This window comes from Pteronotus mesoamericanus, unplaced genomic scaffold (genome assembly GCF_021234165.1).
Source record: "Pteronotus mesoamericanus isolate MK-2021 breed Mesoamerican mustached bat unplaced genomic scaffold, CSHL_Meso_final contig_90, whole genome shotgun sequence".
Lineage (NCBI taxonomy): Eukaryota > Metazoa > Chordata > Mammalia > Chiroptera > Mormoopidae > Pteronotus > Pteronotus mesoamericanus.
In genome coordinates, this window is record NW_026555277.1 from 43,724,630 (window position 1) to 43,740,082 (window position 15,453).

General features: G+C 37.5%; 1 protein-coding gene across 25 annotated transcripts in view; it reads left to right on the forward strand.

Annotated features, from left to right (window-relative positions):
- The window catches only part of SOX6 (SRY-box transcription factor 6), a 606,402-nt gene that overhangs the window by 530,523 nt on the left and 60,426 nt on the right, over window positions 1–15,453 (forward strand). For all 25 annotated transcript variants that reach the window (XM_054586042.1, XM_054586045.1, XM_054586046.1 and 22 more), the window contains one exon: window positions 2,427–2,614. In XM_054586042.1, the coding sequence (XP_054442017.1) occupies window positions 2,427–2,614 (188 nt within the window). The remainder of the gene's footprint in view (window positions 1–2,426; window positions 2,615–15,453) is intronic.

The following is a 15,453-nucleotide window of genomic DNA, read 5'->3' on the forward strand; positions in this document are numbered from 1 at the left end:
ATGAAGTAAAATCTAGTAAGATGTCATGGTGATCCTCTGGCTTCTTAGACTCACTGACAGACTGCCAGATATCTCTAGGAATTTTCGAACCAGCAGGGTGAGAAGTATAATGGAAAAAACATGGCTTTTGGTGTCAGACAGACTCGGACTAAGAGCCTTTACTTACTAGCTATGTAATCCTGGGAAAGTTATTTAATCTTTTAAAATTCAGTTTCCTAATCTTTGAAAGGGGAATATTATTACCTCGCTCCTAGGTGGTTATGAACATTAAAAGAGAACAATGAATAGAAAATGCCTAACGTGGTGTCTGGCACCTCAAAGGCATGAGGGTTAAAAAGGTTGTCCTGAATGAATACCAACACACTCACATACACATATGGGGTGAAGCAATCAGCATGAGAACACTTATCAGTAGCTTTGTTACTTTATTGTTACTGTACTTTTTAAATCTCTTAATTTTCAAGTGAAGACACAGAAATTCAAAGGGATTAGGGACTAGAACTAGCATTTCTTCACCATGTTAGCTTCCTTGTGTTATTGAGTCTTGCAGCCTGAAATGCTTAAAATAATAATTCAATAATGGGTAAGTGTAGCTATTTACAGTTTAATGTTTTTGCCTATCTGATCTCATTTGATTCTTTTCACAATAATCTTATAAATTAGGTAGTGTAGTATTACTGCCCTTATTGTACGTAAATTGTGGTTCTTACAGGTGAAATGACTTGCCCACAGCTATGTAGCTATGTAATCAGCAGAGCTAAGACTAGAATCCAGGTCCTTTCACATGTAACTCAGTGCTGTTTTTGTGAACTCACAGTTGGAATATTTGCTGAACTGTGCTGAGTCTAAATGTACCTTCTGATGATGAGAGGTAAATCTTCTTCAATGACATTTACACATTAGAAACCACACAGTAGCCTATTCTCATTTTAAGTCAGGATGCCTCTTTTGGGGGCTCAAAGATTTTCAGTTCAAAAGACAGTGCGTTTGCAGTGGAAGAGTGAAATGAGTCAGTTCCAGTGTGTGAATGTGATCACTGGATTGCTGGAAGTTATGAGATGAGAAAAACACCACCATAAGTAAATAATAAACTTGATCTTGAAATCGCCTTCCTACAATCCACTTCTGAATTTGTTGGGAAAGCATTTGTTTGCTATACTGAGCATCGTGAATGACAAAGATAACTATGTCACCAGCCCTGCTCTTCAGAAGTTCATACCTCAGCAGAGCATATGTCTTAGCTCGTGAGCTAGAAATGGACTGACATAATAGCTCTCTGCTCTTGATGATACAAGAAAGATGTTTTTTTGTATCAGGAAAGTTCCAGAGCAAAAGATATGGATTTCTATATCCTAAAAAGTTACTAACTTTAAAAAATTTTCCATAGATAGCCTTGGGAATATTTTCTAAACTCAAAGGCACACGCACATGCATGTGTACACACACACACACGTGCCATGAAATGCTCATGTCAACATACAAACAAGTGGCTCTGTGAAACGTACCACAGCAGCTGGAATCTATCATTCAGCAGGCGATTGTTTTATTTTTCTCTAGAATTGGGAAAGCTTATCTAAAGTATAAATTTTAACATAATACGATATGAAGGGAGATTAGTCAGTTTAATTTTGAGTTTTTCCCCACTGTGTTGCATGGAACATAATGAAAGTAAATATTTATTGTCACTTTATTTGAAGCTTTGTACTCATGTGAAAATCATTCCCACTCATATAGTCTCGCTATCATGAAGACAGGAAGCTGAGAGCAGTGGGTGTTCGAGTTGGGGGGTAGGGAATGGGTTGTCATTTTCTTGGTAAATAACTGAGGCAGCATGATGAGCAGAATGCTTCATTAACCAGCCAGTGACTGGGGAACGGAGAGTGTGGTGTATTCCTTCCCACCCCATCTCTCCTGCAGTGGACATACAAGCACATTGATACACATGTCACTAAAGCACACGTGTAGCCTTGCGAGGCCAGAAACAGCGTTCCTGAATTAGCACACCAAATGTAGTGAGCAGCCTGAGCAGATATCTCCGTCCCTCTCCCAGCCCATCTTCCCCACCACCCTCCCAGCAATTGTTCGATGTAGCCAGAACAGATCCACATATGCACACCATTGGAATCTAGGAGCCTTCATCTGTGAGGGGGGTTGACAGAGCCCAGATACACTAAAGTGCTAGGGTATCCTCCAAAAGTTAAAAAACAAAACAAAACACCAAACAACAACAATAACAACAACAAACAGCACAGCTTTTTTTGCCCTGGCTTTCTGTGTTCTATGCACAGTATGGCCATTTTCCTAATAGTAAATGTGTCCCTTCCTTGTTTGGGAAATGCTGCATTCTTACAGGGGAGTAGAGAGCAGCAGCATTTTTTAAAGCTTCTTATCTCATAAGCCTCTGATAACGCATCCTGTGTATGCAGATATCCTGTCCAGTCTCAACTCCCCTGCCCTGTTTGGGGATCAGGATACAGTGATGAAAGCCATTCAGGAAGCTCGGAAGATGCGAGAACAGATCCAGCGGGAGCAACAACAGCAACAGCCACATGGTGTTGATGGGAAACTGTCCTCCATGAATAATATGGGGCTGAACAACTGCAGGAATGAAAAGGTAAAACTTGCTTGCCTCCTTCACTGGCTCTGCTAGACCTGTTGGCTCATTCTCATCTGGCTTCTCCCAGGCTCTCAAGCATCCACCTGCAGACAAAGATGTGTGTTCTAGTTTGAGGGCTATCTTGTATCACATTCAAGAATTACTGCTAATGAACAACACTCCCCCCCTTTTCCCACTTACGGAGGATGATCTCAGGCACCCAACCAGGCACCCAACTTACCTGCCCATTGGTGTCTTCCTGGCCCATTCCAAAAGATTTAGAAATATCTTATAATAGAGGGGATATGTGAGATCATTAGAATAAGAATAGGATACCAGAATATTTAAAAAGGAGTTAATAAATTACCGTGACTCACTGCTGAATTTATTACTAAGCTTCCTATCATCCAGAGCAAAAAATATAAAACAAAGCAGCTTACAACTGCATTCGTTGATTTTTATGGAGTTTTTTTGTTTTGTTTTGTTTTGTTTTTTTTGTTCAACAAATATTTAGCAAGAGCTTATTCTATAATAGATACTATTTTAGGCCCTGGAGATACAACAGTAAACAAATCAGATAAAAATCCCTGTTCTCATAGAGTTGACATTCTAATAGGGGAATACAGATGACCAAAAAAAAAAAATTAAATACATAATGTAGTGTCAGTGGTATTAAGAGGCGAATAAATGCCATGAGAAAAATAGAAGCAATTTCAGGGAATAGGGCGTCTTGGGTTTGCTCTTTTAGACAGGGTGATAAGGACTCTCTGAGAAAGTGACACTGAGTAGAGATGTAAATAAAGTCATAGTATAGGCAGGCCCTGCAAAGAGCAGGAGGAAGAACACCCAGCAGTGGGAACGATAAATGCAGAGGCCCCTTGCAACCAGAAGCCAGTGTGGCAGGCACAGCGTAAGAGGAGGGAAGGCATGGGACAGAGCATGTTAGACCCTGTTGGCCCTGGAAAGGTTTTGCATTTTAATCTGTTATGGGAACCTGTAGACAGGATTTGTCCAGGGAATTGACATGATATGATTTACCTATAAAAAGATTATTCCCTCTAATGTGTGAGAATGGACAATAGGAAGTTAAGAATGGAAACAGGGAGACCAGTTGAGAAGCTTCTGTAGTACACTGGGTGACAAATTCTGATTATCTGATGAATGAATGGTCCTTGCCATCCCTTGGCTTATGGCTGCATCACCCCAATTTCTGCCTCTTTCTTCATTCATATGGCTGTCTTCTGTGTCCCTGTGTCTCCAAATCTCCCCCTTCTTGGAAGGACATTAGTCATTGGATTTGTGGTCCACCCTAATCCAGGATGACCTTATTTTAACTTGATTATATATGTACAGGCCCTATTTTAAAATAAGGTACCTTTTCAGGTACCAAGGGTTGGGACTTGAATATATCCTTGAGGACACAAGTCAACCAAACAGTGGGATACGGAGCCATTGCTCATTGTTGAATCAACCTCTCATTCTTGATCTATACTTTGTAGCCACACCAGGAGACTGCTGGGGTCCTGGGAGCTGGACAGGGGTTTGAGGGGACGGGAGTATGATGGAATTCTCAAAGCGTGTCTGTGACCAAAGTCCCCACCCAGATTATGAAGCTTAGCTCTGAGCTGTCATAGTTTAATAAAAATTTCAACTTTAACTTCTCTCTGCATTGAGTTACTGATGTTAACATTAACTATATGTGTGTGTGCATGTGTGTGGTATGTGTGTGTATACTATTTAAAATTAATCATTATTACACACCCTGATTTGATCGATCCTCTTGGCAGAATGTTCAGATCAGGTAGGAGAGAGACTCTCTGAGGGAATGGTGGGTCTTTTGATGCCTATTAAGCCATAAACATTTATATTCTTGGGACTCGTTAGGCACATGCCAGGCCCTGGATATGTTCAGTCAAGTGCCTTGCTCTCCATAAAGTGTTCCATCCTTGCCAGTGGGTTCACAAGGCAGCGCCCTTCTTTAGGAACTGCCTGCATAGACGGCCAGGACCACAAGAAAATAAAGGCCTTGTCCCCAAACCTCCCCTACTGCTCTGATGTTAGAGATAAGCACAGAGATGTTCTTTTGATCTCAGATACTGTCTTCTGCTTAGTGAAACACAATGAAATACTAACATATTTAATCTCAATGTATATAACTTCATAAGACCTGAGCAGGTAAAGAAGTTTTGTCATAAGACTACTGAATGAGAAATTGGGTTAAAAACAAGAGATTGAGCATACACACCACAGGCCCTTTCCTACTGTGCAGTTTTGTCAAGGGTCAGTCCTAAAATGAATTTGAGAAACATGCCAGTGATTTGAGTCTTTTTATTTATTAATTTTCAAATGAAAATAATATATGCTTACTGAAAATTCTGGTAATACAGAAAGCTATCTGGTGAAAAGCTAATTACCCTCCTCACCCAGGTAACTACCAATAATGACTGGAAATTTTCTTTGAGTGGTAACAACCATTAGTGATTCAGAAATTTTCTTTGCATATACGAGAAAGTGCTAGTGAGTTGAAAAATATATATCCTCAGGTGGAAAAATAGTCACTGGGGAGTCACTTACCAAGTGCGTGATATTTGGCAAGTTAGTTAGCCTCCTGAATCTCAGTTTCTTTATCTATAATATGAGAGTAGCAATCTGGGTTACAATTACATAAGCTTACGTGTGTGTGAATATACGTAGCACAGCTCCTGGTACAGAGTAGGAACTTTCTTATGTGTTTTATACCTTTAAACTAAATTGTGAGTGATCTTTAAATATGTGGAACAAATATATTATTTTGTCACAGATTTGAGATCCTCACACAAAAATCAGAGGGTCAGCAGAAGGAAGCAATAGGTTTTTCAGATGTTAGAATATTGGCCAACTCACATATTTAAACTCCTTTCCAACTGAGTTGACACACAAAGCTATGGAAACTTCAGATTTATTAGATTAGATTGGGGTTTCTCAGCCTCAGCATTATTGACATTTTTAGCGTTGGAATTCTTTGTCATGGGGGTGCTAATTTGGCCTTTATTCATTAGACGCTAGCAACACTCCCCCTTTTTGTAACAACCAAAAATGTCTTCGGACATTGCCAAATGTCCCCTATCAGTGGAGTGAGAACAAAATTACCCCTAGCTGAAAACCCTTGGGCTAAATAAAATATATTTAGAATGAATACTTTTCAGAAACTTCATTTCACAAGAAAAACCAAATTATTTCATTTAAATAGCCATACTTATTGTTATTATGAAAAGTAATTTGCCTCTGATTAATGTCATAAATGAAACATTTCTCTGAAAAATGCATACAGAAATTTTTGTTTAGGATATTTACACAGAGTTAAAATGGAATATGTATGAATGCCATTTAGTTTTGAGGAAAATGGCAAATAGATTCAGCATTCTTGCAGCAACTTGGCCTTTCGGCAGAGCCCCTCTGTTGTGGAAAGCAGGCTTAGAACAGCAGCAGTCCTCCCCACGGGCACAGAACCCAGCAGTGAATTGGCACTGGCCATACCTTGCTGCCAGCAGTGACTCCCTGACACCGCAACTGAAGATGGTTAAATCCTTGTCATCAACTGGAGTCGAAATTCAAAATTAAAACACTATTAACTTCAAATATAGGTTAATTTTAAGTATTTCTTGCTGACTTTCCTTAATTCATTTTGGAGGAATAAGTCTGAGGTTCTGAAATAATAGCACCTTATTTCACATTGGAAGAGAAGGAAGGAGAGATGAGAGATTATGTTGGATTGAAAATAATGATAGTAAACCTAAACTTGACTTAAAACATATCATAAATATAGCTGAGCCTCTGAAGATAAGCAGCAGAGTGGTTTTTACAGAACCAGAATACCCTGGCTTTCCAGTTAAATGCGGTTGTCTCAGGTGGGATTTCCTGGTGGAACGTGGAGCACTGGAAAGTCTCTTATGTTCAGCGGTGTGTTCACAAGCCTCCTTAACATACGTGATCTCCCTCCCCAACGGTGTCACTCTTTAGAACATACATTTTGTGGTTTTGGAGGCTTTGTTTAGTTTCTAGAGTCAGTATCTATTCTTGTGTATTAGGTTAGTTGTAGCCAGAAGAATAAATTTAGAACAAAATTAAAGGACTCCTGTGATGGTGGCTTTGGCTTTCTTATAATCAAAAAATCCATCCTAATTTTATGAGGTTCTGTAGGACACTACTTTTTCTTCTGAGGTCAAAGAAGGTAAATATATAATGTGCAATAAGATTGATAATGTGGATTGTGACAAATTTGGTTTAACTGTCTTCAAAATTGTCTACTTTGGAATTACCTCAGTTTTCTTAAATATAAAGATCTATAAGTTAGATTTATGAATTTGTTCTTGTAACCTATAATTCAGTTTTAGATTTTTTTTTTCCACAGCGTTGCTGTCATAAAACCTTACAATTTATTAGGCATACCTGGTTACTCTCTTGTTTGGACATTCCTTACAAAATGGGTGTGTCACAGATCTGAGAAGCAGATGGTGAGATGGAGATAATCAAACAGGTTTATTGGGAGTTCTCCTTCTGACTGCCACCTATGGAAGGCAAAGGACAAAAGCAGGATTAGGCTGCAATGCCGTCTCAACCAAGACTTCAGCCAGCCCCGCAAGACAGTTTGAGGTTGCCATGGCCATTAGCTTTATATACTTGCATCAAACAGTTTTTGGGATAAGAGCTACCTTGGGAAGGGACATGACCTTGAGTGAGGTGACTCTCTTCAGCTGGGTCAATGCTAAACAGCTTCTCTGCAGCTGAGGGAATAAATCTTTCAGACTTAAAGGGAGAATCTGTATAGTGCATCACAATGTCCACGGTAGAGTGTTTTTGTGACATTTAGTAACATTAGATGTATATAAAACATATTTTGTTTGTATACATATAAATGTGGGCAGGCATTGACTACATGGGCATAGGGGTGCCTGTGTCTTTACAGCACCTAAGGAATCGCATATATGTTCATATGAATACATGTTTACCCATGGTGCACTTCACTTTATTGGGTAAATCCCTATTTTGGTGCTTTAAAATGAAACATTGTTAACTTGATCAGCCAGAACGGCACCAATGGAGTTGTTCTGGTCGGCTGTGTCACAGATATTTAGGGTCTGTTAAATATACAGATTGTAGGGACAATAGACTGTAACAGCGCCTTAGGAGATGTTATGCTCCATCATTTCAACAGAGCTTCTGTGCATGGATTGTGAGTGTCATTCCAGCAGAAGTCTGAGTTATAGCCCTGGATTTTAGCTTTCCACCCCCGGAACACCAGCCTTCTCTATCCCTTAGTTCCAGTGCCATGAAAGTATAGGGCAATTGTTGACCAGATTTTGTTGTTTTGACATCTCTAAGATTGACAGTATTTTAGTAGTTAAAGCAATACACAGCAGAATTTTAAATAGGATGCTTCTAAAAGTCCTAAAGCTAAGTTAGAAGAGAGGCAAGACAGGGTGGGCCTTCATAGGGTTAAAGTGTGTTCTGTAACTTTTCTGACCTCCCTAATGTTTGAATGCTGACTTGGTGGTTGGTTAGAGCAATTTCCCTCATAGGTCCTTCATAGATATTATGCCACTTGGGAATCTTTTTTTCTTCTCATTTTAATAATCTTGAGGAACTGCTCATAAATAGGCAGATTACACATCTATATACATGTAGACTGAAATGCTCTCTCCTTTATCTTTGGAGAATCTCTTAAGAAAAATGCTTGACCTTGTTGGGTATCAAAGTGAGCTACTGTGGACACTATTATCACACTCTGCCTGCCTCTGAAGTATATATGTGGGATTAAAACTGCACCATGCAAGAACTGGATGGGGCATAACATTTCATCTGGTCCAACTGTTTCAATTCACAGATGGGAAAACTGAGACCTCAGGAAAGAAAATGACTTATCCATAGTCACATAGTGGATTCATGGCAAAGCAGGAATTACATCTCAGCTTTTCTAATTCTTACTCAATAATATTTCTATTTCTAGAATATTATCAGATTAATTTATTAATTTTCTATGAGATCTTTAAGTCTAGTACATACAAAAGTACTTCTGCTGTCAATCTCAAATCTTTGATGGAATAAGGGAAAAAAGAAACAAAAACTATGAAGCAGAAAAGCATTGAGCTCCCTGCTTTCTGTACACTTGTCACCTTCTGTCAGGGTGGAACAACCCTCCCTGCCATGATATCCATTGGTTCTGGCTGTGGAAAGACACAAGTCAGGAAATAGAAAATTGAATGATGTAGACAAAGAGACAGAAGCAGTGGCTAGGCTTGAAGCGGTATTAGAATTAGAGGCCATGGGTTTTGGAGTAGATTAATCCTGGAGATTCAGTTTCTAGAGTTAATCTTGGAAGTAGCCAAGTGTGCTGTTCTCTACCACTTAAGTTACTTAACCTCTATGAATCTCAATGTGCATGCATATCTATAAAATAGAGATCATTGTCCTTTTCTTGAAGAATTGCTTTGAGGAAAAAACATAAGAACTCTGTCTAGAAAATGTCTAGCCATTGTTAACACAGTGAGGAGAGTTTGTGTAACACTGATATAACCTGGCAGCCAAGGAGAGTGGACTGGAATGCACATGCATGAACAATGACGGCTTCACTGTATTATTTGGTTGGGGCAGTAGACGCCATTGAGTGAGCATGTGTAGTGAATGGCTGTTGCATTCATAATGAGCTATTAGGGCAAAGAATCTGCATCAAATTTTGTGTAAGCTTGAACATTCCTCTGTGGAAACTATTTGGATGATTCAGAAGGCCACAGCTATGGGCATCTGGTGATTGGCAGCTTCTTCATGAAAGCACGCCCACTCATGCATCACATTTCGTGCAGTTTTTTGGGAAAACATCAAATCACCCAGGTAACTCAGCCCCCCTACAGCCCAGATTTGGTGCCCTGTGACTTCTGGCTTTTCCCAAAACTAAAATCACCTTTGAAAGGGAAGAGATTTCAGACCATCGATGAGATTCAGGAAAATACAACAGGGCAGCTAATGGCGACTGGGAGAACTGTGTGAGGTCCTAAGGTGCCTACTTTGAAAGGGACTGAGGTGTCATTGTCTTATGTACAATGTTTCTTGTACCTTGTATTTTCTTCAATAAATGTGTCTATTTTTTATAGTACATGGCTGGATACCTTCTGGACAGACCTTGTATGTAGAGTACATATCTAACACAGGAGATACTCTATCAATGTTAGGTCCTTTTTCTCTTGAAGACCTCAGATAGGTGTCAAATCTGTTGTTTTGTTAAGTTTTCACTCTTTGATACTCTCCAATGATGAATGGGTTAACCTACTGCTTCTTGGGGCCAAAATGTCTTAAGATAGAGTAGAAAGTTAGTAAGAAGCTCATAGGTGTCTTCTTACAAAATCAAGATATGCATTTTTCTTTTTCATTCTTTGATATAACTTGTATATACTAGCTACCTGCTAGGATCTGGCCACAGCTAACATGAAAATGTTCCAATTTGATTACATTATTTTGCTAGGGGGATTTTGTCCCTACTAATTTAATGTATACTTTAATATATTTCCAGAAAATCAGAATTTCAATCTACGATTTTTGAAAATACTTAACCTGATTTTTGATAATCATATGCATTTCTCATGCCAAAATTATATTTTTTCAATCAAGTAAATAGGAAAATAATGATCCAATCACTGAGGAACCATGTAAACTTGTTCTGATTTATTTAAAAAAAAAACGTTGTTCATTTTTTACAAGTGTAAATTTTTGTTCCTCCTCCCAGTTTGCAAAAAATGTAAGAATTTTACATCAGTATTGCATTGATGTAATAATACTGCCCCCTTTTATTGTGATGGAAATCGTACTGGGCATCTTCTGCTTCACATTGTCAATTGCCACAGCTTCTTGTTATTTATACAGTTGATTCAGATATTCATTGTTTCATGACAGGAAAAGTTCAGACAGAAGATCAATATGACCATACAACAATAAGTGAAAGGGAATTGTGAGCAAATTATTTAGCAAAGTGTGTTAGGAATGACGCAGACTAGTGAGATTTTTTTGTTTCCAAAAGAGCACACAGTGCTGATTAATCAGGAAGGTTGTTTTTGCGAGCATTTAACTAACATGCTCGGTTGCAGTGTTTCTTTCTATGTCAGCCTGTCCCCAACATAACAACAGCTTGTCCTGTGAGGGGTGTGGACACATTAGACATTTTTCAGTAGGGGGAAAATTCTAATTTTAACATCCTCATTTGCAAAGCAGAGCAGTAGTTGGTTTTTAAAAAACATTTATGTAGTACTTTTCACATCATGACAAGAAATATTTTTGTGGTGCTTCTATATTTCAAAAATATTATTGCATATATTATTCCTCTTGGACCTTTCCAAATTTGGGGATGTGGTAATGCTATCTTCGTTTTGCGGATCAGGAAAGTAAGTTCAGCTCTAGATGACGTTATTCCAGCAATCCCTCTCTGCATTGTCTCATTTGTTCCCTACATCTCTGTGAGACTGACAGACAATTTTACTTAAAATCTAAAAGAAGACATAAATATGAATTTTAAATATCAATTTGAATGGAGTGAATGCTAAAATCAGGAGGTAAAGAGGTCTACCTAGATATGTGCTTCATACATAACTCTTTGAAAGGGATAGCTATTTTACACTTATGATAGTATTTTTCTAAAATGGTATACACAGATCAAAATGCTATAAAATTAGGAGAAAAGTGTACATTTTTATTAATTTTAGATTTTACGTTTGAACCACTGACATCGGGCAACCATGCAGTGCAGTGTATAGGCTCCTGGCTGAAGATAATTATTAAGTTCCTTTTATTTCTGTTGTCAGGGCTACTTGATTGGTTGCCTAGCTACTAGTTTAAGATCTAATTCATAAAAACAACAACAAACTTGTTTGGTTCCTTTCTTCTCTGCACGTTAAATGGAAAAAATGGTGAGAATTTATAAAGGTTTACAAGGTTCAAGATACTTTCCAAGGATAGGGGTGGGAGAAAGAGCAACTCTAAGAGTTTTAGTTTTGTTTACAAGTGTCTTAAATTAAAATGCCATTCTCAGTGAAAGGATCTCCCAGCGCAAGGGTTAAATTAGATACATCACGGTTAATAACTTTGCATAAAGAGTTGTTGGTTTGAGCATGTATGGAGCAAATTTACTAATAATGAGGATTTTATAGACCTAACCTCCCAGTATGGCAGGTACTTTCTAATTCTTAATCTTCCTGGCTCTAATCTCTTAATCCTGCTAGATCAGCTGTTCTCAACATTTTTGGTCTGAGGGTCTCTTTATGCTCTTAAACAGTATTAAGAACTCCAAAGAGTTTTTCATTTATGTGGGATATATCTAGCAATATTTATCATGTGGAATAGTAAAACTAAAGAATTAAAAATGTGTATTTAGTTATTTGAAAATAACAATAATAAACCCATTATATGTTAATATAAATAACATTTTTGAGTATTAAGTATATTCTCCAAAATAAAAATACAGCAATGCCATTTTTTAAAAATTTTTCCAAATCTTTTTAATGTCTGGCTACATATAATAAACAGCTTGATTCTAATATTTGCTTCTGCATTCAATCTATTGCTGTATCACTAGACTATGTAGCTTCTGCGAAACTCCACTGTATATTTATAAAAGAAGAGGAGTGAAAAAGGCAAGCAGTGTGTTAGTATTATTATGAAAATATTTTTGGTTTACTGTACCCTCTGAGAGGGTCTTTGGGATGTAATACATATACAAGCAATGTGTGTTTTAATAGCATTCACCTTAACTTTAAGAACATCCATCACTGATCAAATATTGTAAACATTTAGAAATGATTATTGTTTTTATCCTATTTGAATTAAGGAGAACAAGTTGATTAAATTATGTTAACTGAATTTATACCTTCCTTTCAACATAAACAATTTTGGGGAGTTTACAGTAATACATACACTAAAACAAGATAAAAAACTAAATAGAGAGAGAGTGGGAAAGAAAAATTAAAGGTAGGGAAATAAATGAAGTAAAGCTGGGATAAGGTAAGTGCAAAAAGTTCTTGCCATACCTATTTACATAACTGCTAGAGATGACTGTGAGCTTCCTGGTAACCGGGCAAAAGGAAATGTGTTGCAAGATCCACAGTATCTCACTCTATGAGTAAAGTAGTTTCTCAGGAGAAACATGAATTTTCTACTGTGGGTCCTCATAAAATCTTGAGACATGCTCCAGAATGTTTCTATGATATTCATTTCAAGAACTATGATGATTTTACAGGGCCATTTCTTAACAGAACTCATCATTTATCTTTTAGATCCATCCATTTTTACCTAGATTTCTTTATCATAAGTATTGTGACTGACAGTGCATTCTTATTTAACCCATGAACACTCATATTTTCAATCCTATCCCATTTTAATTAAGTACCTACTATATACAAAGCACGGTTTTGGACATGTGTAGTGGAATGGTAACCAACTCAACCTCCTAGTAAAACGATCTTATATACATATCAGGCCTTTAATAAGTATTTCCTCCCTCTCTTTCTCTCTCCTTCTCTTCCCTTGTTTCTAGCTTCTGCATCCACTTGATTAAGGTTGTGGATAAGAGCAAAGGTTTGAAGTTAGACTGCCAAAGTTTCTCTAAGAAATAGGAATATTCATAGTTTCTAAGCACAAGTGATTGTTGTAAAGATGTAACAAAACAATCCATGTACCAGGCCTTGTATAACACCCGACATGTAATTGGTAGAAAGGCAGATTGAGATAGATCATTGCCATGGCTAGTTTATGTTTATCTTTATAGATAATTAATTATGAGCCATTAAAGGTGTTTGTGGATGGGGTGTATTTCATCTGAACTGCATTTTAAGAATATGCCCCTTTAAAGAAAGAATGGGAGAAGCCTTTAGAGAAATGTGGAAAAGCAGAGAGAGTGTGTTTTGGAGTCAGACTGACCTGGACTTCAGATTCTGGTTCTATCACTCACTAGCTCTGTGACCTCGCTGAGCCTCAGTGTTCTCATCTGTGGTCAGTAATACTTGGTTTCCTTGGTGGTTGGGGAGTTAATCGGGGAACTATAAACAAACTCCTAGGACCGTGCCTTTAAAAAAATCCAGTTCCTTCTCTTTTGTAGGATTTTTTAGAGCATTTCTGTAGATGAAGCTCCATTTGAAATTTGTTTCTTTTTTAAATTGATTTGAGAGAGAAGGAGAGATTGATTTGTTCTTCCACATATTTATAGCATTCACTCGTTGCTTCTTATATGTGCCGTGACTGGGGATCGAACCTGTAATCTCGGCATGTTGGGACAAAGCTCTAACCAACCGAGCTACCCAGCCAGGGCCTCCATTTGAAATTTATTTAAATCTGCCTTGTTTCTTTTGCATTCTTACCATTTCTGAGCCTGTCCTATTGTCATGAAGGCAGACTTTTCTGGTGTAAAGACAACCAATATGCAGAGGAAGGATATGTCACAAACTTAGTGTCAAGTGGCTTAATGCTATAAAAGCCCCATATAAGAAATTCATAAAATATTCCTGAAGAATTCTCAACCTCTAAATTAGTTAAGTTCCACCTAGGTGGCCTTTAGCATCCACTCAATTTAAAAATATCCGAATGGTAGAAAATTCAAAACATATGTTGTCAGGACTTTTTCACTTATTTAAAAAAGTACATTAAAGAAAAATATATATAGTTATGATTCAACTGTAACAAAATAATAGGTTTGAAGCCATTTGATTGCAGAGAAGTTTTTAAAGGTAAGATGTAGACCATTTAAATGAATCATATTTTTAAAAACCTAGTTGATTTTGGTTTAAAACACAGCTTTAGGAAGGCTGAGTAGATTCTAAACTATTTCCCTAAGTTTTCACAAAATTTCTTGAGACAAACAAACTTCCTCCTAAGTCTAACAATCTGTCTAAATTCTCATTTTTAAACTTCTCAGAGAAATATAAGCCCCCAGTTGAAAACACTCTGTATTATTTTACTCTCTGCTTGCCTTTGGGGAATAGGACCCTGACTCAGGAGGAACGTGCTTTGCTTGAAAGCTATGTGGACTTTCTCAAGACGTTGGCATTCCATTCCACAGATGTTGGCTTCAATACACCCTGAGAATTTTCCTGAAGGACTTTTGCCCTGGGAATAATGCCTTCTCTATTCTTGGATTTCTGGGGACCCCACAAAAAAAATCTCTTAGTTGATTTCTATCTTTACAGGATCATAATAAGTTGCTCCTAAGATGTTTATGGTGGTGACTCTGAAGCATCATATGATCTCAATGTGCTCAACTAAGTCTTAGCGCTGCTTATATTGTTATATTATAATCTTTGCTGATAATGATGCCAAGTGTAATATTATATGTGGTAACTTGACTAATGAGAATATTTGGCTAAGTGGAACATTCCATTTTCCAGGCATACCTCACACACAGTAGGCACTTAATTAGCTGATGTAAGTTGATGTCAGTAACAAAATTTTCTGTACTTATATTCATAGATGTGTAAGTTTAAAAAAGTCTTAACAGCTGAAATTTTTTAAAGATTTGGTTAAGCCTTGTAGCAGTGGATGAGGAGGATAATGTTTTCACTCTTTCTTTTCCTAAGAGCTTTCTTTGCCAACTGTAGTTTTAGGAAAATAATAACAATCACTAAAATCTCAGTCTTTCTAATTATTTTAAAAGCACTTTTTAAGATTTATTATCTATCCTTAGAGGCAAAATTTTTATCATTCCTCTCCTACAGATGACGATGAGGTTCAAAGAACTCATATCATTTACTTACATTCACACATGTAGTGTCAATGTTGAGGCTCTTCAAAGTCCCTGTTTTCAAATCTCACATTTTTTCCATGGCAGCAGACAGACTTCACCCCCCTCC